A 27547-nucleotide genomic window follows, 5' to 3' on the forward strand; every position below is an offset into this window, starting at 1 on the left:
TGAATCCAAGATTCAGGTCGTGGCTGCAATGCTTTAAAAAAAAATGCTTCACAGTGTGAGTTTAATCTCTGAGTCTAGTCTAACCCATGCTAATGGTGGGGGGGGGGATACTAGAAACCCAAAGGTTTGATGCCTGACTCACCCAGACGGCATCTTAATTGTGTGTGTGTGTGTGTGTGTGTGTGTGTTTAGAAAGAGAGATTTTATAGAATAAATTGTATGAATTTGTGTGAGAACCAGGCAATTTGGCTTGTAGTATAAAAGTTCTTTGAGTGTGTTTGAAAGGTCACAGCTGGCATTGAGAATACAGCTGCAGGAGAATACAATTCATTACTTGAAATAGCAAGATCCAACTGATAACACTACAAACACCGAAAACAATGAACGCCTTTAGTTTTAGGCGATAGAAACAGGAAAATTCTCTGTTCATCTACAAGAAATACAACTAGATAGCATCTGATATTTCATTCAATTTTCAGTTTAAATAAAGATAAAGAAAATAATATTTTTGAACGGATGTAAATATGAGAAAGACTGTGATCTTTGCTGCACTTAATTCATATTGTGCTTCAGAACTTTTCCAGCTATATATATATATATATATATATATATATATATATATATATATATATATATATATATATGGACACACACTTCGAAGTGTGTGTGTGTGTGTGTGTGAGAGAGAGAGCGCAAATTTCAGGCAGTGATTGTAAGTGATTTAATAAAACTGCCATATTTCTTTTATCATGCTCTTTCTCTCACAACCCCGGGAGCTCTTTCCTTGAAAGAACAGATCCAATCTCTTTTTACAATACCCACACGAAGGCCTTGGCAGTCGCTGGCGCAGATCAATCTCTCTGGCTTGAAAGTTAATCTGGGAGAAGGGCCTGTTTGTCTATGCCCTGACATGCTCAGCTGTCAGTCAAAGATCTCAGTGCACCTGTCCTGACAGCTGTAGAAGCTTACTTCCCAAAGAGCCCTCCCAGGACCAGTTAGATGACTACCATCTAACTTTATCAACAATTCTAGCCAAAAAAATTAAAAAATTTGAATTCAGAAAAAAAAAATTGTGCCCATTTTGTCTGCTGTGGATTATATATTGAAGACATTTAGATGGCAGATAATGGAGTACTGTACTGAGTACTGTATTCATATATACCGTATTTTCGCACTATAAGGCACACTTAAAATCCTTAAATTTTCTCAAAAATCAACAGTGCGCCTTATAATCTGGTGCACCTTATGTATGAATTCTGGTTGTGCTTACTGACCTCGAAGCGATTTTATGTGGTACATGGTGCTCAAAAATCTGTCAAAAAATGTTTTAGTACGACTTTGGTAAGCTACGAAGCTGCACCGCTTGATGGATTGTTGAAGCATTATGGCTACCGTAGTAAGGAGCCTCGCGGAGCAATCTGGGTTCAAACCTCTGTCCGCTTCAAGTTCCCAAAGTCAAAAAAACACTGTGGCATCACTGAGAGGTAAAAACTGTCTAAATTCTTTCATCTATAGTAAAATGTTCAGCATTGCTGCTTCATCAGGTGTAACAATTAAGTTTAACATCCAGGCATCCATGAAAACAGAATATATTAAATTTAATGGAGTTCGAAGTTAATTCGCTAGTTTCCACCTAGACATGATATAACATGTTCTGATTGAGAGATTCCTGAAAAAATGAAAACTTTCAGCTCTGCTATCACTTTCAGCTGTTTAGAAACTAATCAGCAGTGACGTTTGTAGGGTTATTGAAGTTGGACTAGCTGGTTTATAACAATGTGCTACGTGATCGCTAGCATCACAGCTATGTTAGCATAACATAAACACAGTGAAGCTGGAGGATGAACGCTAACTGTTTTCCACTTGATAAAAGTTAACGGGAGAGTTCAGGATGGTTAGGGAAAAATGCAATTGGATGTCAGAATGCTGTAAACAGACCAAACTTCAGTCAGGAGAACAACTGAGATAATCCATCTACACTACGAGGTTAGTCATTAATATACTGCAACAACATGGGAATAGAGCAGCTGCGAGCAGTGTTGGTCAACTTACTTGAAAAAAGTAATCACACACACACACACACACACCTATTTGTGACTTGTTTTCATGTGTAGGAGTACGGTGCATATATTCTGCATATTGTACACACAGATGCCTTAAAATAACTTCACAGGCCTCAGGCATCACTGACTATGCCATACATCATAAGAATCACTTCTATATTAAAAGTGATATGCATTTATAGAGTACATAGTTATGATGTTTATCTTAAACACAGTGAAAGCAACAAAATCAAGGGAACATCAACTTGTATCAAGCGACTTTGTGTTTTAATACTATTGTCATGTGTGGGCAGAACATCATAGTGCAAATCTGTAGCCAAACGGAGGCTAATCAAAAGGATGGATTCCTTTAACCTGAGTAGGTACAGAGTCAACAAGTCTGGGTTGTGACAGTTTTATTGAGCTTATTCATTCAGAAAGACAAACCCTTAGCTGCTGTGCACACAGATAAGGAGTGATTGCAAAGGGGTGCAGCAGAACACACAAATGCAAACCTAAAAACAAGTGACAACTAAAATGAGCATTCTTATGAAGCAACAGTGTGAAGGACAAAAACAAATTAAACTTTGTCTCCATCTCTCTCTCTTTATCTGCATCTCTTTCCATCTATCGCTACAAAGCAACAACTCATTAAAGTTGCTGTACAAAAACGTGACAAAGTAGCTTCCTCCCATTTCCTCTACCTTATCTCCCGCCGTGAAATGTCTTAAACTCTCATATGACAATTGCTGCCTCTGGGTTCAGTAACTTGGTTTGGTGGACAGACAAACCAGACTTAGTAGCTTTGATCATTCATAACAGCTTGAGGGGATGTGACATTTATGCTGCTCACGCGTACATCTTTTTTGTCAATAATTGCCATTGGGGGAATCAGAGAACTATGTTTTGAAGAAATAAGGGGAGGTGCTGGCAGATTACACAGCAATGTTGCTGATGGTGTTTCACTTTTCATATTTGTTCCTTATATCTCCAAAAAGTGTTTTTTTTTCCTTGTACTATTTATATTTGAAGACCAAGGGCTAGCAAACTGATTCCCATTATGGTGAATCGTGCATAATACATTATAAACAATTTTGTCTCAGAGGATATACCTGTCTCTAACTATTACAAGCCCATTAAAATGAGGTCAATGAAGAATTTAGTGCTGGCATTTTTAATCTACATTAATCATTGTTTATACAAAGAGGACTGGCCTGAGGTCCAGATACATACAAAGCATTAATATTTTAAAACAGTATTTTTTGAAGGTTGTTGACAAGCATGCTCAAAACTGACTGCCTGAATTTGGATTAGGACTGCACCAGTGATGAACAGTATTCGTGCTGTGTGTAGAAAATTTAGGACATAAAACTAAAATAAAAACATTAAAAGGCAGATGGGTAATAACATTAAAACCAAACTGTGCATCTTTTGGAAGATGAGAAATTATGTAGTCCTCTGCTTACTAATAAAAACATATTATTTGATCTGCAGTGACTGAAAACTTTATGATGACTAATGTTAAGTAGAAATACAGTTGTGCACCTACACACTCAGTAAGTAAACTGAATTAATGTTATGACTCTTCTTGTTATGCAGAATTTTTGCATTTGCGTGGCACAGGCAAGACTTGCGTAAGTGCTCATATTCCTATTGCTCCCAGTCAGCTCAGGGAGCAAACGTCTAATTCACATCTTTATGTGAATCTGGGGAAATGAAGAGAGCTGGGGCTCTTTGCAAAGAAAATGCAGTCCAGATGCAGCTTTGCAGACCCCACAGTTGGTGTGTCATGTTGCAAAATCTGTCTGTCACCAGCACACTTTTCCTTCTTCCTCTGCCCTCCCACAGTCACAGATGTGGACGGCGCTTTTAATTATCCGGCAGGGTATAAATACACCTACCTCTTTTTCTCCCCTAAAATAATATTACAAAAGGTTCTAAAGGGCGGTTTCTGCAGTGTAAACATCAACGGTGTAAAAGTACCTTATTTGGGAAACTGTGCATCTGTTTCAAGAACTTTTGGCATCTGTTAATTTTTTGTGTAAAAGTACATTCACTTTTTATTAAAGAAAAAAAATTTTTTTTTTGAAAAGACACTTGAAATTCAAGCTCTCTAGGTTTCCTTCATCTCAGATGTAAAGTTAGAAGATACCACACACTGTATTTTATAACCCATTCCCACTTCATGCTAATTGCTTCTGAATGGCACATTATGTAGGGGGCCTCCATGCATGAATGTGTCTCTCCTAGTATCCACACATGCACTCATGAGCGCTTCCATGCAACAGGTTGTAGGCGAGAAAAAAATCCTCCACAGTGCACTTGACCTGCACTTGATAAACTCTTTTCTTGATTGTGCTTTGAAGCAGTACAGTATTCAGAGCTGAATCCATCTCATATTCAATACAGTCTACTGCACCCCACTTGTCTCATCTCTTGGGTTAGCCAGAAGGAGGTTAAACTTCATGACATGTTGAATCTAACCTAAATATATCACCTATTACAAAGTTATGGTAGACTCAGCCAAGATAGATCGTATAAAGATCTTTTTTTCCCTCGGATTGACCTATAAAAATAAGTATAATCCATCCATCCATGCAATTTATCCTAGGAGTAAAGGGGGACTGGAGACTATCTCAGCTGGACGAAACTCCTACAAGCATGGGGAAAACATGCAAACTAGACATAGAAAGCTCCCAGTGAACCAGCAGGTTCAAACCCAGAGTCTTCAATCTGTGAGGAAATAGTGCTAAACATTCTAGATACTGCTTCAAATAAGACCAGTTTTAAATATAATATTAATGATGTTGATGTATATCTTGCATCCTGAAAACTCTTTGCAAAAGGAACAATTTACAATATCCTTTATGTAGAGTAGGCAAAAAATGCCTCTGGCTGTTGTCAAGACCTGTTGTGAAGTCTCTTTGTCTCTAGTGTAGTTTAGTTCCCTAGGTGTGTCTCATTTTCCATTAGCCCTCAGTGTGTCTGTTTGTATTTAAAGCCTCAGTTTGGCGTATTTCTTTGTTGTGTACTTTTTTTGTTTACTGTTGCCTTCTGTTGTCCTATCTTTGAATGTGGTGTGGCAGGCAGAGAGAGGTCCCAAAATGCAGGACTTGGCACACTGGCTGAACTGAAAAGTGTTTTATTGCAGGTAGAAGACTGACGGAAAAAATATCCAGCAAAACTAAGCTGGAGCAAACTGCTGAAATGCAAATACTGACTAACAGACAGGCGCACACGCAAAACATAAGGAGATAATGACATGACAAAGAACAGAGGGAAACTGAGGACTTAAATAGACATGAGGTAATCAGGGAAAGAGACACAGCTGGGGAAAACACACACACACGGACGATCAAAATAAAACAGGAAACTAACAGTAAGATTGAGACTAAAATCCATAAACTTGAAAGACCAAAGTAAACACAAAGACAAAACTGACTAAACACGAAAGCTATAACAGAAACATAGACTCGGCATGGGGAACATAAGAATGCTTGAGAATACCAAAAAAAATAATGAATACAAAATCAGAATGAAAACCTAACCAAGGGAAAAGTAATATTAAAACTGAAAACTACAACGAAGTTAAATGAAAAAAAAAAATCAAACACAAAAGTGAGTCTCAAAAAGAAAATGTTGGGTACAAAACCCAGAATTATGACGATCTTTGCTGTTTTCTGATCGGATTCTGTTTATTTTTGGAATTTCGCTGGCTCTTTGGACCGGCCTATTCCACCATTAAAAGTCAGCTTTTAATTAACCCTCCTTGTGAGTAAGCATTTGGGGCCTCATTCTCCTTCATATGAAAACTATGGAAGCGCGGTGCAACCCAAAGATGGGTTGCAAAGTGGCTTGCCGAGGCAGCAGCAGCTGTGTACAGGCTAAAGCACCAGATGCAATGCTATTCTCAATTTATATCACGCACGAAACCATTATTAACAAAGTTTTTACCAGTTGTAAGATTATTAACATCTTGTAGAGTTAACAGGCGCATGAGCACTGTGGTGATGTTCTGCTAGTATGTCTGTGTACCTGCCTGTTATGCTTATTTTGAGGAAGATCAATCAACTGCTCCTGACCAATTAGTGGTGCATGAACAAGCCTTTAGCTACTCCCTCTCTCCCAGGAATCAGGCTTTGCAGGAACAGTGAAATTCACTAGTCTTATTAGTACACAACTATATAAAAAACAATTCCTGGAGACACGGCACATGTATACTTAACATATTTCTCAACAACAGTGCAAAAGAAGCTTGTAAATCCTTATTACTGCGGGATAGAGAAGTTTGCATCTTGAAGACTGTAAAGAGTCAAGAAAAAATATCAACTTGGCTGTAATGTGCTCTGTTTACACCTTTTGAGGTATTCTATAGTGCACCATACGTCCCTACAAAAGTAGGGATGTATGGTGCAAACCACACAGTAGCATGTGTGGTTTGCATCTTGCAGTTTATTAACTTGCATCTGAAAGTGTATTCAGCTCACAGGTTCTTTTGATAGTGTCTTAAGGTGACAGCTAAAGTACTCTATAACTGGAGACAACTGAGCTGTGAATATGTGGAATGGCAACTGCTGTTTCATTCTGAGGTCATATGGCACAGCAATATGTGTATATAGAAAAGAAGTCAACAAATGTAGGAATTACTTCCATCAGAGGTATTCATAAAAAAATAAAAACAACACACACAACACCCAGCTCGCCCCTGTGGGCGGTCAATCCTTCAAGCTCGGGTCCTCTACCAGAGGCCTGGGAGCTTGAGGGTCCTGCGCAGTATCTTAGCTGTTCCCAGGACTGCGCTCTTCTGGACAGAAATCTCCGATGTTGTTCCCGGGATCTGCTGGAGCCACTCGCCTAGTTTGGGAGTCACCGCACCTAGTGCTCCGATTACCACTGGGACCACCGTTACCTTCACCCTCCACATCCTCTTGATCTCTTCTCTGAGCCCTTGGTATTTCTCCAGCTTCTCGTGTTCCTTCTTCCTGATGTTGCTGTCATTTGGAACCACTACATCGATCACTATGGCCGTCTTCTCATGTTTGTCTACCACCACTATGTCCGGTTGGTTAGCCACCACCATTTTGTCCGTCTGTATCTGGAAGTCCCTACAGGATCTTAGCTCGGTCATTCTCCACCACCCTTGGGGGCATCTCCCATTTTGACCTCGGGACTTCCAGGTTATACTTGGCACAGATGTTCCTGTACACTATGCCGGCCACTTGGTTATGGCGTTCCATGTATGCCCTGCCTGCTAGCATCTTGCACCCTGCTGTTATGTGCTGGATTGTCTCAGGGGCATCTTTACACAGCCTGCACCTGGGGTCTTGCCTGGTGTGATAGACCCCGGCCTCTATGGATCTTGTACTCAGAGCTTGTTCTTGTGCTGCCATGATTTTTGTTGATGTTTTAAAAATATTTTAATAAGTGTTAATGATAAAAATGCATCACACTAAAGTAGAGAGTTGTATCTTTTGCAACCTGAAAACTGCAATGTAATTTGTAAAGCGTCACAGCAACAAAGCACAATTTTCAAAGTTACCCATCTGGAAAAAACGTAATTATAAGGTGTTATATACAAAAAGAGGCCTTTAACGGAGGCAAAATCTTGTCTTGTTATAGCTCTACTTTAAATGTGAAATCTAAGTGTTCTCTGCCACCAATAGCTGTTAACTTTAATGGCTTCAATCATCACAGCTGACTTGTTTTAGACACATTAATCTGCAGCTCAATATTGAACTCAAACGGTTTTCCGTTGCCCTCAAACACACCTTGAATGTAAGTGGGAACACCCGATGCAATGAAAACTGATGTTTTATAGAAGCAGCTTCTTCACTCATTTAGGTGGGAAACGAGGATGGGAACTGAAAAAAAAAAAAACTATCTGAAAACACACATTCTTTGTTTGTGTTGTATTTTTCTGTTTTTCTAAAATATGCCATATCCATCTTAAAATGGAAAAATCTCTTTCCATGCTTTTTATTATTGTCTCTGCTGATTCCACGCCTATAACTACAGCACTGAACAGTTGCATTTTCAGACACAGTGATAAGGTGACACAGCAATGATTTCCTCTCTAACTATTTGCCCACAGCTGTCAGAATGATTTGCTACACCATATGCTATGATTTTCTCAATCACACAAACAGTTTTTATTTCTGCTTAAAGGATATTTCACACTTCCTATAGAGATAAACATGTGATTTGTTTCAGATCCTTTGTGTTGGCAAAGCTGAGCTGACAGCTAAAGTAATTCACACTGTTGATCAGCAGATGTTAATGTCTACACTGTCATAATTGTAAACACAGGCTCCCACTGGAATCTCATCAAATAGGATTGGTTGGACCACAGAAGTTACATTTCTCATCGGCTGATGGTAATGGCTTTCAGTATATATATATATATATATATATATATATATATATATATATATATATATAAAAAATTGGACTGTTTGTTAATTCATATCTACAGACTACTTCACATTATGTCTCATAAATTGGTCTGGTTGGGGTTCATTTCCTGTAAACTGTGTGTTGAAATCAATCACTGACAGGAAGCTGTTACCTAGCAACACATTCACAATAAAGGAAGAGGATAATCCTCAGTGTTCACACTGTATTCGTGCCCTTTTTAGTGTTTTTGTGTTGTTGGCTTCGAACTGGAGGTATTAAGTCACTAACGTCCCACATAAATGTTCAATTTAATTTCATTTGAGGTGACAAGTAAAAACAAAAGCGTGGAAAAAATACATGAGAAATGAAAGAAGATCAATACCACTCTCACTTTGCCAAATACGAAGGTACAACAAGCAGCTGCTAGCTTAGCTTAGCAAAACAACCGGAATCAGGAGGAAACAGCTTGCCTGCCTCTGACTTATGGTAATAAAATCAGAATACATGGTCTTCCAGAGTTATATTTCATGTTCTTAATCCATGAAAAGCTAAAATGTTGGTTTAAAAGCTGGGTTACGTGGAAGAATAAATAAAGTTACTTCAGGAACAGAACAGCTGCAGACTGTAGCTCTTTAAACGTCATTCAAGAATCAAAATATGAAAGCGAAAAGGGAAATTTCTTCTAAATTCAAGCTATAACTTTAAATCACAGAAAAACATATTTTGCTTGGTATGAAAGTTTAGTATAAATCTAATATATATAGTAACTGTTGTAATATTCAGCTTTTAGGGCTGCAGTCCAGTTCAAGGTCCTTGATTGTTAGTTGGTGAAGTTGTAAGGTGGAGCACGGGACACAGTGCACTAAACTTAAAAAAAAGAACTAATAAAAAATCAAAACCTGAGTATGTGAGTATACTTCACTAAACTGAGCACACTAATATAAGAAAGAAAAGAACTTTAGCCAGCGGCAAAGTTGACAGAGTTGATAGTTTATTGAGCTCTTGCCAGAAGGAGTCCTTCACGGGCGGTACATAGCTGTACCAGACCCTGACTTACGGTTAGTTATCTGAATTTAGAATTCAGTGCTTCGAGATACCGACAGAACCATAAGCTGACACACAGGAACTTGCTTGACATTGCACTCAAGGGATCGATAACTCAAGAGAACATGAACTCAATGTGGATGCTTCCTTCTTTGTGGCTGACCTGCATTAATCTGACCTGGGGGAGAGTTTTGGCACTCAGAATCTAGGCTGTGGGTGGTCAGTATTCTCACAGTGTATGCTACTGTGCGTCCTGTAATTGTGTGTGCTATGTGTATGTAGTGTAGGGATGTTACCCTGGCAGCAGAAGACAAACAGAGCATCATATCTCCTGACTGCATAAAGGATCCCTAATGAGCCCGTGTTCGTGCTGTATGAGTGAAAAGAGCAGCACACGAGGTGTGAAGGGAAGTTGTAAAAAAGTGTAATTGCTGTACTGTGGTAGAAGATTTTTCAGTGTTCTCACTTGTGTTACATTATTCGTATGATATGACGCACATCAAAACAAGATTGTGACGTGAAAACAATTATTTACTTTGAAACTTCTTTAAACTTGTGGAAATGCACTTCCCCCGTCATTAACCTTACAAGATTTGATGAAGATTGTGTTTGCTTCATAATTATCTTCTATTCTTGATTTATTGTTTCTTTCCTCTACAAAATGCCATTTGAGATTGTTTACCACCCAATATTTATCCGGTTCCCATCTTACTAATCTCTTCATCTTACATTCCTTATCTTTATTTTGGAACAAATTAATTCTGATAAGAAATCACTTGTCTCAGTAGTGCACCAGCTTGATTGGTTTGGATGGTCAAGATGAATTTCTGGAATCTTGAAAAACTGTGTCCTCGAGTTACAAACTTTTCAGTCTTTATCCATGTCAGCTAAGAGGTTGCTCCATTCTTGAAAGGTTGGCCATTAAAAATGTAACTTGTAGTGTGGAGCCTGGGTTCCTGTGTTTAATGGTCTTATGAGCAGTGGGTGGGTTTTTCCTGTCTTATGAGTTTGCACCAGCGACGTTCCATCAGGGCAAGCAAGGCAACCAGTGCTTGCCCAGTGAAATCTAAAAACAGTCAACAGTTAAAATAACCATGAAAGTAAGTAAAGTCTCTCTTTATTTTAATCTCATACAACAGTGTCATGAAGCTTCTCACCTGTTTGCATCCATCCATCCATCCATCTTCATCCGCTTATCCGAGGTCGGGTCGCGGGGGTAGCAGCCTAAGCAAAGAGGTCCAGACCTCCCTCTCCCCAGCCACCTCCTCCAGCTTGTCCGGGGGAATACCAAGGCGTTCCCAGGCCAGCCGAGAGATATAATCTCTCCAGCGTGTCCTGGGTCTGCCCCGGGGCCTCCTCCCGGTGGGACATGCCTGGAACACCTCGCCCAGGAGGCGCCCAGGGGGCATCCTTGCCAGATGCCCGAACCACCTCAGCTGGCTCCTTTCGATGTGGAGCAGCAGCTGCTCTACTCTGAGCCCCTCCCGGATGGCCGAACTTCTCACCCTATCTCTAAGGGAGAGGCCAGCCACCCTTCGGAGGAAGCTCATTTCCGCCGCTTGTATCCGCGTTTGCATCCATCATTTAAATTATTACCATCGTGTGCTCTCAGGTGACCCTGGAAGCAGGCTCGACCCTGGTTGACTTTGTTCACTTTGCAGTCGTTAATGCCTTTCATGTCTGGTTTAAAAAAACAGGCAAATTGAACAGCTGAAGGCTGCACCTACACTTTTAGTTTAACATTACTGAGAAATCTCTTGGTTGACTGAATGCACTTTTTAACATACATCTTTAATGATTTTTTATTTTTATTTCATTGTTTATATTTACTGTTAATGTCACATTACACTCAGGCATTTTAATTCGCTGTGATTTTTTTGGGTGGTTGGTTATATATTTATTTATTTATTTTTAAATCGATGTGTGTCCCTGTTTTTCTGATATGATTAACAGCCTTTTAGAGCTACATGGTCCACACAGGACAGCTGCACTACAAACATGATTTTATAGAAGACAATGCGTCACTGGGGATTGAACATTGAGTATAAAGTTATAAGTACAAGCATGAGTGGTCGATCTGCAGTAGTAATATCAATCCATATAGTACTGATGGGAAGTATTTTTCTGCAGATTAAGTACTTTTACTTTTAATAATTTAATTTACCAATAATGCAGTTTTTTGGGGTAAGCATTTTGATAACTATGGAATAGATTTCAGAATTTAGCCAGGAAGGACTGCAAGTGAAGATGTCCAGGAGGAATGTAGCAAGAGGCACGAGACTCATAAAAGAATACAAGATAATAGTTAATAGTTTAATAGTTTAATTATTTATATAGCACATTTAATTACAACAGGAGCGTTGACCAAAGTGCTGTACAAGAATACAACATACATAATAAAACAACTTAGAGTATTAAAAGCAAACACCAAATATGAATTAACAAATAACAAATAACTCTCATGCTGTATTAAAAGCCAGTAAATAAAAATGCGTTTTAAGATAAGATTTAAAAAGATTGACAGTAGGAGCCTGTCTGATGTGTAGGGGTAAATTATTCCACAGCTTAGGCGCTACGACTGCAAATGCTCGATCACCTCTATGAACCAGCCTCGACCTTGGTACAGCTAAAAGCAAAAGATCACTTGATCTAAGAGATCTAAGGGGGGTATAAGTCTGCAAGAGGTCAGACAAATACCCGGGAGCCTGTCCATTCAGGGCTTTTTAAGTCAACAATAAAATTTTAAAATTAATTCTGAAGCGGACAGGGAGCCAATGAAGGGAGGCAAGTACCGGGGAAATGTGTTCACATCTTTTAGTACGTGTCAGAAGACGAGCTGCAGCATTCTGGACCAACTGCAGCCTTGCCAGGTAGGTCTGGCTGACTCCAGCATATAAGGAGTTACAATAGTCCAGCTGGGATATAATAAAAGCATGAATCGCTCGTTCAGAGTTTTTAAAAGATAAAAATGATCTCACCTTAGATAAAAGCCTCAGTTTGAAGAAAGACCGCTGTACAACTGAGCTAATTTGTTTTTCAAAGGTGAAATTGCTGTCAAGTATAACCCCCAAATTTTTGGCATGTGATTTGACAAAAGGCTCAAAACTGTGCAGGTTAAAATTAGAAGTGTTGGGATTACCGCTTGGTCCAAAAATTATCACTTCGGTTTTGTTCTCATTAAAGTTAAGCAGTACAAAGGGGGCGCACAGCATCTCTGCTTGGCTTTCTGTAAAACTCACTGCATATAACTTGTTTGCGCTAATTATTCTCCCTTTTATCTTTTTCATATATACATCATGAACTGCATGAGGCATTAATACCAAAGCAATCTCACAATGTCCATCCATCCATCCATCCATTATCTTCCACTTAGCCAGTTTAAGGTCACAGGGGGGCTGGAGCCTATCCCAACTACCATAGAGTGAGAGGCATTAACACAGAGACACAGACAACCATTTGTGTGCATGTACACATCCTATGGGTACTTTAAAAACACCAGTTAACCTAACCTGATTAACTGCATGTCTTTTGGGTTGTTGAAGACACAGGGAGAACATGCAAACTCAAGTCTTGCTTTGAGGCAACAGTGTTAACCACTATACTGCCCCACTGTTTAGCAAGGTATGTCAGTAAAAAAAAAAAAAAAAAATCCAGCATTTTAGGGAGAAAACAACAGGTTCTATCATAATCAGCACACTTATCCACTTAAGACTAGTTCACCCTAAAAAAAAAAACCCACAAGAAGCATTCACACTTAAAGTTTGATTGCCTGTCTGTATATTTAACACAAACATGTAGTGAGGTGTGAAAGTGTTGGCTAGCAGTAATGCATGTTATATAAGATGGTAAGCATTCTTCTGCTTTTTCTTCTTTTTCTCCCCCTAGGAAGCCTCGCAGCAGATCATTTTCCTACATCTCATCCTATCCCTACCATCCTCTTCTTACATCCACAAACCTTTACTGTGTTTTTTCTCTTATCTGAATCTTCAACAGGATGCAAGAACAAAACAAAAAAAAACAAACCACAAGCAAGGGGAAGCTGCTGCTAACTGACAGAGGAGCTGAAAAAGCAGGCTTTATACGCTTAGCCTCTCACCCCTCTCAGGTGTAGCCAGTTCTCTGATGACCCGCATGACTGTTGCTGAAAGCAAATTGGGGAGGAGCAAAAATCAAGTGTTATGCATATTCTCTGCTTGTCAGGTGTCTGTACTTTCCTTGTTTGAATCTTCTTAGTTAATAGAACACAGCAAATGCTCATTAAATAAATCTCAATATCTTTTTGAAGATGAAAATAGCTCTGAAAAGCCACAGATATTTGTATTTATTTAGTTTTATTTCTTCTTTAATAACTCCCAAGAAAGTCCACTGTGAACATTAAACTATATTCTTTATAGACACAGACATACCATACTATGATTTTGTTGACAGCTAAAGTGATCAGACATATAGTATTGCACAAAGGTCTAACATAACATAGTATACAACACATGGATGTCACTCATGAAAAATGGGAGTTTTTCAGTTTATAGAACCACTAAAGTCCGGATACAATTCAGACCGTGAAGCTTTTGCAAGCTGTTGCCACCAAGTACAAAGTGATATTTACAGCTCAAACATGTTGCCCTGTTGCTTATGAAGTATTCAAGTAACAGTAAAGTTACAAAGCTCTTATCAAGAATACAGTGATTTTAAATGAGTACAGTGGTGTAGGGAATAAAGAAGAAACAATCAAACCCTTACAGCAGAAAAGGAAATGCACAGAACTATGACTTAATGAAAACAATACTTTATTTGGGTTATGTATAACTTCTTATTTACACACATGAATCCTTGTTAAAGTTTTCTACTTCTGTATAAATGGTTCTTTACCAGGGACTAGTAAAGTGCTATACAAATACAGGCCATTTACCATTTACCATTAACATAGTCAGAGAGGAGAATGGAGCGTTTTGCAAATGCAAAATACACAAACAGTTACAGTAAGAATGCTTTTACGACAACCAGCATTCATGCATGAGAGCTGTTACCATCGGGCTCACAGAATATACTGCACTGAATAAGGCATACAAACTGTTGCTGAAGTTACAAAAAAGCTGCTGTCTCAGAGTACTAAGTTAAAGGCAACTAGACTTTGGGTTGCGTTAAGTACTTTGACTTAGTACGATGTAGATGTCATAAGACCTGAATGTCTGAGGATTTTCATAGACACAAAAAAAGCCAGTATTAGCTAAAAAAAAAGCCAACATTAACTGTACAGGTGAATTATGGTTCACCACATTTCTCATTGTCTTGAACGAGGTCAAGTGCAAAAGTTTTAAAGTAAAAGTACAAAGACCAACTGAAAGCGAAATGCAGGCAGTGAAAAGCAGGAATAAATTAGCAGATCATGATGAATAAATGGCAAAGAAAGAATGGAAACAAAACGAACAATTAACGAACACAGTCAAAAATGAATAAATTAGAGGGCCTGAATAAATGTAATACTGAACGGAGAAAACCATTATAAATATGAAGACTTCATTTTGGAAAAGCTTTCATTTCGGAGTGAAAAGGGCATGAGAAATTACTTTAAGTTCATTGTTAAGTGTTTCAGAGTTTCAAGTGCCATTAATAAATCCAAAATGTTTTCAGGATGCTTCATAATGCACTGAATTTGTTCATTTTGTGCTGTCATTTATTTTATAGGCAGTGTGACATTTTCAATTAGACAAAATCTTACTCAATTAACTCTGAAAAAACAGGTAAACAGCTTCATGTCAGTAAATAAATGCAAGAAAAAAGGCAAAGCTTATTAGGAGAATTTAATAATTTAATAAATAAATAACATTTATTTTGACATTCAGGCACAACCTTTAAATTTCCATATTTTAATCTTTTATGTGTACAGTACACTCCCCGCCTCTAAGAGTCATCCTCAGTTTTAATGATGTGGAAAAGTGTAACGTTAAACAGGACCTGGTGGCCATTGTTCCAGCCGTAGAGAGCACGGTCCCTGGCATTGTAGTCCAACATAGACATGTGGAAATACTGGTTATGAAAGGGTATGTCTGTATACTCATAAGTGGAGGTTTTAGTGGAGTAGGCATAGTACACCTTGGCTCCGGTCAGGTGGGAATTAGTGATGTATAGAGTCCCACAGATCATAAAAGACTCTCCGGCATTCCTCTTTGAATATTCTGTGTTCCATGTGTTGATGATCTGGAGCGTGTCTGGATTCAGCTGGCTGATGACAATGTTGCCAGCATTTTGGTTGGTTGCATACACGGCCCACAGTCCCAGCTCGTCTGCCATCAGGTCGATGTCTGAGAAGCCTCCCCAGGTGTAGGGGTACACATTGTGGAAGCCTGCCGACTCCAAAGCCCTCTGCGTGACCACGCGACCTGTCTCAAAGCTGTACCTCACGATGATGTTGCTCTGCATTTTGTTGTAGTACAAAGAGCCGTTGTATACTACGTGGTTTGTTCCAGCCCATTTGAAAGGCAGATTGTAGGTTCTGGATTCAACTCCTGCGACAAAATCAGTGATGGACTTAAACTCTTTTACTATCTTGTTGTTGGTGTAGCTGTCCATGTACCACACCTGGGGGACAAAAACATAGAGATGATAATGAATTGTAATTGGTCAGTGGTTTGTATTTAAAATTGTGATAGAAATAAATTTTTTAGCACAATAAAGAAATCACAGAACACATGAACTCTATGAAAGGAAAGATAGAAAGCAGCCATGGCCAATAATTTTTTATTAGCCAGATGGTCGATGATACACTAATAAGGTCAAACCAGAACCAAGGAAGAGTGACTGCAAGCACCCAATGAAAATTTTGAGAGACTAGTCACATGAGCAGTGCTTTGTTGAATAGGCCGGTCTGTATCTGTAGCAGTTCAAAGTGCTTCATGCTGTTGTCTTAATAGATATGCTAAATAGGAAAATGCATGACAAGCGTCAGAAAAAGGCAAAGAAGAAGGCAGCTAGCTAGAAAAATGATGAAGACTTTTGAGTTGATATATATAGCTTGTCCTTGCTGACTTCTTAAAAAAAAATTTTCTTTATTTTTTTGAGCCATATCGCCCTACACCTGTTTAGGATATTTGTAAGAGCCTTGCAGCACTTCCACCTTTTAATCTTTTTTCAGTATGGAAAGTGTATTTCTAAAAGAAATTTTTTTGCTTCACTTTTTTTTAGTGATACTAAAAAGCTGGTTTGCGATGTTATGGATGAATGAAATGACATTTTATTTTATTTTGCATGCATTTACACTACGGGAAACTGTCCACCTCTGCAGTTTTTTTGTATGTTCAAAACTGACTTTGCTAAGTTTTTACACTTCAACACATTTGACAAGGACACACAAAATGCATTTTGGGACAAACACTGATTGTTAAGTATGGGAATTCCAAAAGTCTGTCCTCCCCTTTTCTCAGTAACTCTAATCTTTTAGTGTCAGTGTTAAAACACTGACATGCAGTTTTTTTTTTGTGTACTTTTGTTTTGAATATTTCTGTCTTTTAATGTGTAAGATTAGCAATTAATGTGTCTTGTCATGACAGTCTCTGCAGTCTTGAACAGCAGTAGTGAAAAAAGTGCAACATTTTCCACTTCTGCTGCAATAAAGCAACCATCTAAACAGCTTCAGCTACTGTATATCAAACAGGAGCGCAAGCAACATTAAGTTTAATGTCTGAACTCAGCAGTCAAGTGTGCAGAAAGCTTTTAGTAGGTGCGATGCTGTATTTCAACATCTCTCCCCTTTGAACAAAAGGAGGGAAGCCGCCACATATAAATTATTAAACTGCTCAGTGTTGTTTCAAAGACTTACAACCCAAAGAGATGCACATAAACTCACCCTGTTGTTTTTGGGAGATGCCTGCGGGTCGGTCATCCAGGCTCCGAATCTGGTGCCCGAAGTTTTCACCGTCAGTGGTCCAGTAATCTTCATAAGCTTGCCACATGCTGAAAACACACCATACAGCTGTGGTCACATATGTTATATGACTGGAATTTATCTCCAAGTGCTGGACTGCTAAGTGGGTTCTGGACAGCTTGTGTGCAGCATCTGGACACAGCTGTACTTTTGTCAGCTATTAAAGATATAAAGTAGACTGAATAAGAAGAAATGTGCCACAGAACAACAACTTATAATGTGTCTAAGCTGGGAGAACACTTACCCATATGTTTTAATGCTCAGAGTACTTGGATTACACTTAAATGATCTTGCCAGGCTTTAATGGTGCCAAATGACAGTAGGCTATCACTTGCACACAAGCTTTGAAGTTCCCTGTTAAGTATTGAAGTGCTATTTTACCCAATCAATCAAAGCTCACGCACAATGAATGCTTAAGCAATCATCTCCGGCTCCGACAGATTTCCAGCCACGTCCTATTAGCATTCCCCTGTTAGCTATTTATGTTGACACTTTGACAGGAGCCATCACTGTTGATAACCTGGCAGTTGGCAAATTGGAGCTTTAGTTATTCAAACCTTTATCAAAGGCAAAGCTGCTCTGGGGGCAGAACTGATCTTATTAGATGAATCAAACCTCAATGGGTGGAGCAGTGTAACCACAAATTTTGTATAAGTGCGAATGGCAAACAAAACACAAGAAGGAATTTCTAAGTTAAAATGATCAATCATCACTTTAAGTGAGCCTGAGTTGAATTTTTTCACTTAAAATCAGAGTACAAAGCTTCACATTCATCTTTAGCTTGGGAGAATGTTCTTCCACTTTGGGGTTTGTTAGCCCCCAGTAGCGGTTCTTGTCTGTCCACTGCTTTGGATCTAAAATGCCAGCCTCCTAGTAGCTGCAAGAAATGTGCCTATGATCCCTTTGCCACTGTATAATCCGATCTCACTGCGCACGAATGCCTTTTTTTTATCCCCATCGCTGGACTTACTGAGTTTACTCATACAGTTCCGAAGCCTATTTTCCAGGTTTAGGACCCTTTGTTGCAACTCCTCATAGTCATAGGCCCCCATCTCCTCCTGAATGCCCATCAACACACCAGACAGGTTTCTGATCTCCTCTTTGAACTGTGAGATGAGCTTGGCATCTGTCTTGTACTGCTCCAGGACTGGAATCAGCGGCTGCAAGGATTCCATCTTTCCCTTTAGCTCCTGCAACAGATAAGTAACAGAACAGGTATTTGGACTTTAGAAATACTAGTCTCAACAAATCTCTCAGTTTTTCAGCACATAAGTACAGCATTACCTGCATCTTCTTATTGTTTTGTATCAATACTTACTGTTTTGTTTTACACAAAATGCAGATTCACTTCTTATTGTTGAGTCCAGGAAAAACAGCATAATAATAATTAAAAACAACACAACAATGAGGAATACAAATCTAATATTTACAAGAATGTTTGCCCATATCAAACTTTCTGTTGTGAGGGAACTTAAACAAATATAGAAGCAGGGACACGCTCTAGCCGGAACCAAACAAATTCCACTAATGGATATCACTACTACTAATAATTTAATGGAAATCCTGTCACTGTGAAGACAGATTTAGTACTCTTCACAATCAGTTTTTTAATCAATATCTGAGAGTTAGAATCTTTATCTTTATGGAAACAAAATCCTAGTATGGTATGTATCCTGGTATGTATTAACAACAGGTGGGTGCAAAGTTTTGAATTGTAGTGGTGGCAAGGAAGACATTAACTCACCACAGTTCTGCTCATTCCAACTGTTTTTCTCAGTCAAGGCTCCAAAAAGAGCGGTTTTACATGCCAAACAAATGGATAAATGTTTATTTATAATGCTGCCGTTAGGATATTTGTTATCTTTCTGTATCCATCCTGGGAGCCGCCTTCAGATTTTGTCTTGCTTTTATGATAGGGTTGCCCTTGGCTGGTCAGTGGTGGACCTGTATTGATCTTATCAGGAATGAAAGTTGATTAATTCAGATGCAACTCAGGTATCCTTGGAAGAGGTCCCTTCCCAGGCTTCCCTGTGATGTTTCTCACAAAGTTAAACATCAAACAAAAATATACCTGAAAGTTTTTGTTGACGAGCGTCTTCCTATCTGCTTCGATCTGCCGGAACTTTGACCGCAGTCCTTTGATCTGGCTCTCCATTCTCATGATATACTGAAAGTCCCTCTGCGTCCGCAGGTTCAGCACCTCGATTGACTGTGACATGTTCTGCACCTTTTGAAAAGAATGAAACAGCGCTGCATTGATTTTTCCGTCCACCACAAGATTAAAATGTCCCCCATGTTCAGCCTTTCGGTAGGATGCCATGCTCTAACTTCCCAAAGAACAAATCAACATTTTGACCTCCAAAGTGATTGTCTTTTAACAATTCAGCTGAGTAGAGCTTCAGATGATTTTTTTTTTCAGAGGCACAGTACTATCACATAGCAGTTTTTCCTCAGTTTTTAAATTTGGGTTCCATTTTGACAGATTTAATTCAAGTGTTTTTCAAATGTCATAGACAAACTACTGAATCTGATGAATTTTAATGACATATTAGGAGCAAACACTTAATGTAGAAACCTTACAGTGTGTCTTTGTGGTTGAACAAAAGCTACATTTATGGGGAATGTGAAGGAGGAAGAGATAGCTTCCCTCCTTTCTTCTCTTTAACTCAACTTATAATGAACCAACAGTACTGGTGCACAACCCCAGTAAAGCGGCGCGGGGCTTGTGAGTTGTGTTCTGCATACTTGTCTGGCTCTGGTAGAGGAATCCTGAAATGGCCTCACTGATGGCCTGAGGCAGCTTAGTACATTAGTGTCAGAGGGCCCAGTGAATGACAGAGAACACCCTTTGGCATACAACATTAAAATGTAGGCTACAGCCATGTTTTCTCATGTGACATAGTCATTGAGGAAAGTGATTCTAGGGCTGTGCTATTTTTTCGCTTGTAGATAATGCATTTAAACCGTGACAGGCATGGGGCAAAAATAACATTTGGAATTACATTCGAGATTTCCACTTCAATTCACAATGATGGCTGTCGTGTTCCAAAAATCATTTCAGGTAATCAAGACGAAATCCACACTTTTACAAAAAAATGTCTATGGTAGCAGATGTAAAGGAAAAAATAAGTGATAACAATTTAATTTTACTTTTTTTTTTTTTCTACAGATAACAATCCTGGTCAAATACTTAAAGCCTTCTAAAATCTGAAACCTTAAAAATGTCCTTGATTGATTTGATGCACAATAAAGGGGTGCTCGAGTTCTATTAAGGTGGGATGGAATGTGTTCTCATCTTCCCAAGTAGTCATTCAACTGATGTCATCCATGCTATATATGCAGAAGTGGAAAACAGGGTTATGGACCTGGCTGGTGCAATCTCTCAAAGGATTAGGGCAGCAAAGAAGCATGAATAATGATTTAAATTGATGCCATATGTCTTTGAATTCAAGTGTGCTCTTTTGTTAAAGCAAACACATACAGTGAAGAATGAGCATGTGCGTGCATTGTCACTTATACAGAAGCGTGTGTGTCTGTGTTGAATGCACCTTCTCCAGGAGCTGGCGGAGCTGCCTGCCTTTGGCATCTCTGGAGCAGAGATTCTGTTCAGGAGCCACCACTGTGCAGATGCAACGCCCATCTGCATCCTGAGCCGAGCTGTACACCTGCCACCCTTCCTTTGGCCTGATGGTCTGCACAGAGAGACACATGCAGCCATAAATACACAGCACACATTTCTACAGACGTGCAGTTGATGTCATGACTCTGACATCGCAGCACACATCTGTTATGTTTTGTAATTTTGTTTATTATAGGTCATCCATTCTTCTGCCTTCTGCCCCAAAGCTGCAACACCAACCAATTCCACTGACTTAGAAAAAGTCGCTGCTTTGAAAGAACAAAGTGCTTTTGCTGTGAGATATTCCTCTGCTCACTGTGTATGGTCTCCAGCGAATTTCCTCTTCAACAATAAATAGTGTTTCCTGGCCTTGATGAATAACCCGAGAGCTGAAATTCCTCCGTTTCTCCTTACTAGGCCTTCCAGTGCTCTAACTGAAAGTCCTGCTGAACGACACAGATAAACCTGATTTGTGGGAGCTCGTCCTGCTCTTTATTACAGTCAATATGTTCCACGGCGCTGGCATATAAGGCTCAAAGAACATAATGTTATGCATCATAAGCCGAAGCAGAAATTTAAAACCGTCAACTAAAGTTGGAGTGTGCACAGTAAAAAAAAAGTAGCTTTTACTCCAAACTTTGATCAAACTCTTCTGAAGTGCAGGAAAAGTTGATAGTTATCAGACACAAACAAGGGATCCGTGTTTGCTGTTTATGCTCTGCATGGGAAATTAACACAGGACTGGCAGCCAAATACTGGCAACCCTCGATTGTGAAAGGGAAATTTTTCTGCCTCTTTGGCAGACGGCCGATTGTTTTTGGATTTTGTTTTTACATTCAAAAACTACAGCTGGATGGAGAACAACATGTGAAACGTGAACTCCACCAGACTCTGAAGTGTATGGCTAAAAGGTGAAGTGCCCTGTTTTTAAAGTGCAGGCATCCATTCCTTTTCCCATCCATCCCTGCCTGTCATCCTAAGCAGTTTAAAGAGCATTTTGAATCATCCATGAAAGATCATGTCCCCTCTGAGCAGGCGAAAACGTCACACTAAGGAGAAAGCTCAGACTTTGACTCATCATTTTCACCTACAGAGAGGCCGCTTTTTGTCAGTTTGTAATCTGTTACTACCATGCAAAGTCATGCTGTTTAAGAAATAATCGATAAGGCGGTCTATTATCTCCCTTTGCAGTTTACATTCCATCACAATTTCTGTTTGTAAAATTTGCATCCTCACTCATCAGCAAAATCTTTCCCTTCAACATTTTTTAATAATGTTTCCCTTTAACATTTGCTACTGGTTATTTGTAAAGTTTGTGATTTAGGAATTAAACCCTGTGAATTGTACCTGTGTTCTGATGCTACGTTGGCCCTGATATGATCTCATAACCCACAATATTTTCTTCTTCCTGTTATGGTCAGTGTGCATTTCATGAAAAAACAAAACCACGGTGAAAAGCATCAGTAGGAACATGAAACAAGTGCAATGGAATATCTTGAGTTCATGTGAGATACATTGCCACAGCCTGAAAATTATTAGAGATTCCAAATAGCATAGTAAACCATGACTGTCTCTCTCTCTGTATATCATAGCTGAATGGGATAAAAGAGTCAGAAAAAAAACACCCTCAGCTCTTCTTCTCCTTATTTTGCTTTGAAAGGCCACTGAAAAGAAACTAGTTTGACTAATCTGTTAAAATGGTCTTCCTCCTATCTCTTGAGTGACGCACATCCTTTCCACTCTTCTCACTCTCACATTTCCTCATATTAAAATGATTCTGTTGCTCAGCCAAGCCAGATGCACTCTCCAATTAGGCTTTTTTTTTTATGAGGAACTCTGCACAAAGAATTTTTTCTTTCATTAAATAATTCAGACAGCTGCTTCCACTTTTGTTTGGGGCATTTAGACTTTTCTTTTTCATTATTACTGATAAGAAGGTAATTTTGAGTATTTCCTGTGCAACAAAATTTCCTGTTTTTTTTAAAAGCATCGTTATTTCTGTACACCACTCTCAATCGTGGCAAGGTGTTATGTGAGGGCACTGCTTTGCAATCAAGACATTGGCAAGGGGACTGTACTCTGCATGGGTGGGATGAACCTAATCGACCATTGTTCTTGTCCAACTGGCTTGCTGGTCTGCAAGCTGCTCCTCCTAATTTGTTACAATACTCCCAAACCCGACTATGTCCTTAAATGACTGCATGACCATTTGATGAATACATTTAGATTAAGTGTGATTGTTACAGAAAAACGCCACCAGCAAAATATGAGTTTAGACACAGCACCATTTTTTTCAACAAAGACGGAACTCTCCCTTAAAAGTGAGTTATAAGCCTGGCAATATTCCAGGATCGATATCAATACTCTATTGTTGATGTAAGCAATAAACAAAGTGCTATGAGGGTGGTTCTACTTCTGCCACCACTTGGAATATGTTTTGTTTTTAAAAATAATATTGTATTTTGTCCACACATTAGGTCTGTGTGTAAATGTAAATCCCCTGCCAGTGCTGGAGCGTGTATGGTATGTATGTGTATGCTAACAATAGCAAAGAACCAGCCAAACACGCAATTATGGCAGAAAACTGACAATTTGTTTATGTTATTGTGTTTTCAGCACACACGTTAAATACACCTCTAATCACTTGAACTCAGCATTACATGACAGTACAAGCTCATGCCCAAGTTTATTGTGCTGTTCCTGGTAGAAATACGAGAGGCAGTTGTGTTGGAAACTCACCACCGTAGGGCAGTATCCGAACAGCAGCAGAAACAGCAGCGGATTCAGGACCACGGACAGCGACCACATTCTGTCGGCTGCTACAACGTTTCCCTCCTCCACCTCCTCCGCGCCCACAAGAAGAAGAAGAAAAAAAATCACGCAAGTTTTTGTTTGAGTGCTCAGGCCACCACGTCCACTACGCTCTGGTAACAACCGCGGCTTCCCGTAGAAGAGGGGGGCACATCCATCCACTGCTCCCCGTTACGCATGCCATATGGACAGCGGGGAGAAACCTCGTCACTGCAAGGAGGAAAAAAGTTTGTGGGCACGCAAGCTGCGAAAAGCCGAGCTGCGGTTTGGTCAAAGGGATCCTTGTTCACGGATATGACATCATCCAAACGTCTCTCTTGACTTTTAATGAGCTCGTGTGTGAGAAGGAACCACCGGCAGCTGTGAGGTGACAAAAGTTGCAGCTGGCAGTATTTAACAGAAAATAAGAAGGCAGAGATCAGAGCTGCTGCTGCTGCTGCGTTTTTGTCACTGCAGAGAGAAGGCGCGCCAGACGGTACTATGAGAGCAGCAGAGAAACATACTGAAGGCTAGACCCTGTTTACTAAAAAAAATCACGGAGCAAACAAGATCTGAAAAAGCACTGATAGCTGCTTTAAGCGTCAGATCGATATAGAATAAAGCGATTGTTTTACTACCCAACTTGATCATCAATTTGAGGCCGTTGTATGGAAGCCCATTTACGCCCATTAACTAGCACTATATATATATATATATATATATATATATATATATATATATATACTATAATTTAATTTTATTCAATTTTATTTATATAGAACCAAATCACAACAACAGGCATCTCAAGGCGCTTTATATTGTACACTAAATCCTACAATAACAGATACAGAGATACAGAGAAAAACCAACAATCATATGATCCCCTATGAGCAAGCACTTTGGCGACAGTGGGAAGGAAAAACTCCCTTTTAAAAGGAAGAAACCTCAGGCAGAACCAGGCTCAGGAAGGGGCGGGGCCATCTGCTGGGTGAGAGAAGGAAAACAGGATAAAGACATGCTGTGGAAGAGAGACAGAGATTAATAACAGGTACGATTCAATGCAGAAAGGTTTATTAACACATAGTGAGAGAGAAAGGTGACTGGAAACGAAAACCTCCATGCATCATGGGAATCCCCCGGCTGCCTACGTCTATTGCAGCATAACTAAGGGAGGATTCAGGGTCACCTGGTCCAGTCCTAACTATATGCTTTAGCAAAAAGGAGAGTTTTAAGTTTTAATCTTAAAAGTAGAGATAGTGTCTGTCTCCCGAATCCAAACTGGAAGCTGGTTCCACAGAAGAGGGGCCTGAAAACTGAAGGCTCTGCCTCCCATTCTACTTTTAAAAACTCTAGGAACAACAAGTAGGCCTGCAGTGTGAGAGTGAAGTGCTCTAATAGGGTGATATGGTACTATATAATAATAATAATAATAATAATTATAATAATAATAATAATAATAATAATAAATTTTATTTATGAGCGCCTTTCAAGTCACCCAAGGACACTTTACAATAGGATAAAACACTTAGTAAAACAATGGCAGAATAAGAACAATAAAATAAAAGCACAAGATAAAATTAACAAACAGTGGATTCACAGTGAATATGCAGATTTGAAATATATATATATATATATTTGAATTTGCTGTTTGAATTTGCATGTGTGTGTGTGCGTGTGTGTATACTATTAACTTCAAATATGTAATGTTATGACACAGTACTATATTTTGACACAGTACTATCATGACATCTCTCTCTCTCTTTGTCTCTCACATGCCTTCACATGACACATTGTTTTTCAATTAATCCATTAAATAATGCTTTGGGCATTCTTTATGCACACAAATAGAGTTCACAGGCATGACTACTTCACACAGTTGGGGTGTTTTTTCCTTTGGCTTCTGTGCTCAAGCTGATTCCCCTAAATTGAGAAGTGGAAGAGCGCATTGGCGTAAATAACTCAAGTCAAGTCAAGTTTATTAAACTTTAAACCTTCAGACATTTGCTGTTTTGAAGTTAGACTTAAATAGACTATGTTTATATTTTCTTTTATAGGCCTTCAGGCTGCTTTCATTTATCATTTATCATCTTGCCTGTTCTTTCTCCATATTTGCTAAACCATGTACTATGTTCTTCAGCATTTAAAGAAATTAGTTTGTGGCTGCTACACAACTATATGGGTTCATCAATTTCATGACAATCAGAGGACCAATGAGAGTACCAGCAACCTTTTCCTTGGCGTGCATGTGTTAAGCAGTTCCCCATTGCTTTGGTATATGTTTAAACTAATTAAATGACTTCATATGTTCAAAGTGCTATATGTTACAGTTGTGTTGCAACTGTAACAGCCTGACTATGTACGTTAGAGTGACAAATTCATGATCAACATACGATAAGAACACAGTAGCTTTAACTCATGAGCTTCTCCCTCATGCAGTATCTTTGCCTCATGCATTTCTTTCAACACTCCCACCACCATCGGGAGGCCCACCTTCAATTTGAAAATGTCTAGACAGATAATAGCAATTATTTTGCATCTAGTATACTAAAAACATTTCGCTCAGATAATATTTGACTTGTGCCATATCTTCTGTGTTCTTTGAATGCCGCTCAAGACTTCCCCCAGAAGCCGTTCACAGTCTGCAACAAGCGCATGTCCTTGACAGCAGGAGTCACCTTCAACCTTCTAAGAAGACTTCAAGTTTTGCATGCCAACTGGTGTTTCCTCCTTTTTAAGGAATATAGACAGTTTGAAAGAGACACAAGGTCTCAAATGCAAATTTATGCCAGTACCAAGTTATCTTATGCTAGAAGTGTTGAGACACACTTTTGGTTTCACAAAAGGATGCGGTGATTGGCTTTACAGTTTTTTTTTCCTGGGTGCTCCAGTAAATACTGATGTAAGAGCGGCCACTATAAACTGCAGATGTGAGGAGTAGGGGAGTCTCCAGGCCCTTTTCAGATCACCAGTCAGCAGGAGGTTGGAATGAGTTGATGGGTTGGGCAATGAAGCACAGTATTGTTGGAGTGTTTCCTAGTCAAACTGTTTGAACAGGGAATACTCAAGTGTCTCTGACAGGAGAAATAGACAGAAGTTTCTTGGCACACTTGAACAAAGGGGTTTTGTAAGTCCTGACCTGCATTTCTGATGAGTTTCTCTCCAGCATTAACAGTGGCTGCTGCTTACTTTGTGCCTCAATTCAGTTCAAATTGCTTTTGACATTTGATGAGCCCAGGGTATCTTTTTCACTTCAAATAGACTTTCAGAATTGTCTCAGAGTATATACAGAAGTAGGAGGGGGAAATCCATAGACTACTGAAAATGCTAATGCTATTACCACAGCAGATTTATTTTCTTTAGGAATTCTGCCTTTCAAGAAAATATCAACAGAGAAAACAAGCAATTATCTTGCTATAAAAGAGACACCAGTCGATACAGGCTTTTCTAGCGTTCCTGCTCCAAAAAGCTGAAAATTACACAGAGTGAGCTACTTTAAGCAAGTCAGCTTTATCTCCCTTTATTCAGTGAAGTCCACACTTGTTATTTTTTGTTTTTCCCCTTTTCCTTCTAAACTTTTACACACAGTATCTTTTTTAGTACAACTTAGTTTTTCTGCTAAAGCAGTTGGATCTTAAATGCTTTGGTAAGGAGTTGCAGCAGGATGATATGTAGCTACTCTTGTCTGTCACTGATAGCTGTCTTCAGTGTTTATTTGTGATATTTATCAATTAAATACGG

At 39.2% G+C, this 27547-nt stretch overlaps 1 protein-coding gene across 1 annotated transcript; it reads right to left on the bottom strand.

The window, feature by feature from the left end:
* Window positions 1–13147: 13147 nt before the first annotated feature.
* On the bottom strand, window positions 13148–24481 carry LOC120724293 (noelin-3-like). Its single transcript, XM_040016408.1, has 6 exons — window positions 23759–24481; window positions 20949–21092; window positions 19472–19627; window positions 18371–18590; window positions 17323–17429; window positions 13148–16058 (listed from the first exon to the last, which is right to left on the bottom strand). Exons 1-6 carry the CDS (start codon window positions 23825–23827, stop codon window positions 15381–15383), a joined length of 1374 nt encoding a protein of 457 aa, XP_039872342.1. The 5' UTR covers window positions 23828–24481; the 3' UTR covers window positions 13148–15380.
* Window positions 24482–27547: the final 3066 nt, after the last annotated feature.

The sequence above is a fragment of the Simochromis diagramma genome, unplaced genomic scaffold (genome assembly GCF_900408965.1).
Source record: "Simochromis diagramma unplaced genomic scaffold, fSimDia1.1 OVJJ01000205.1, whole genome shotgun sequence".
NCBI classification, from domain to species: Eukaryota; Metazoa; Chordata; class Actinopteri; order Cichliformes; family Cichlidae; genus Simochromis; species Simochromis diagramma.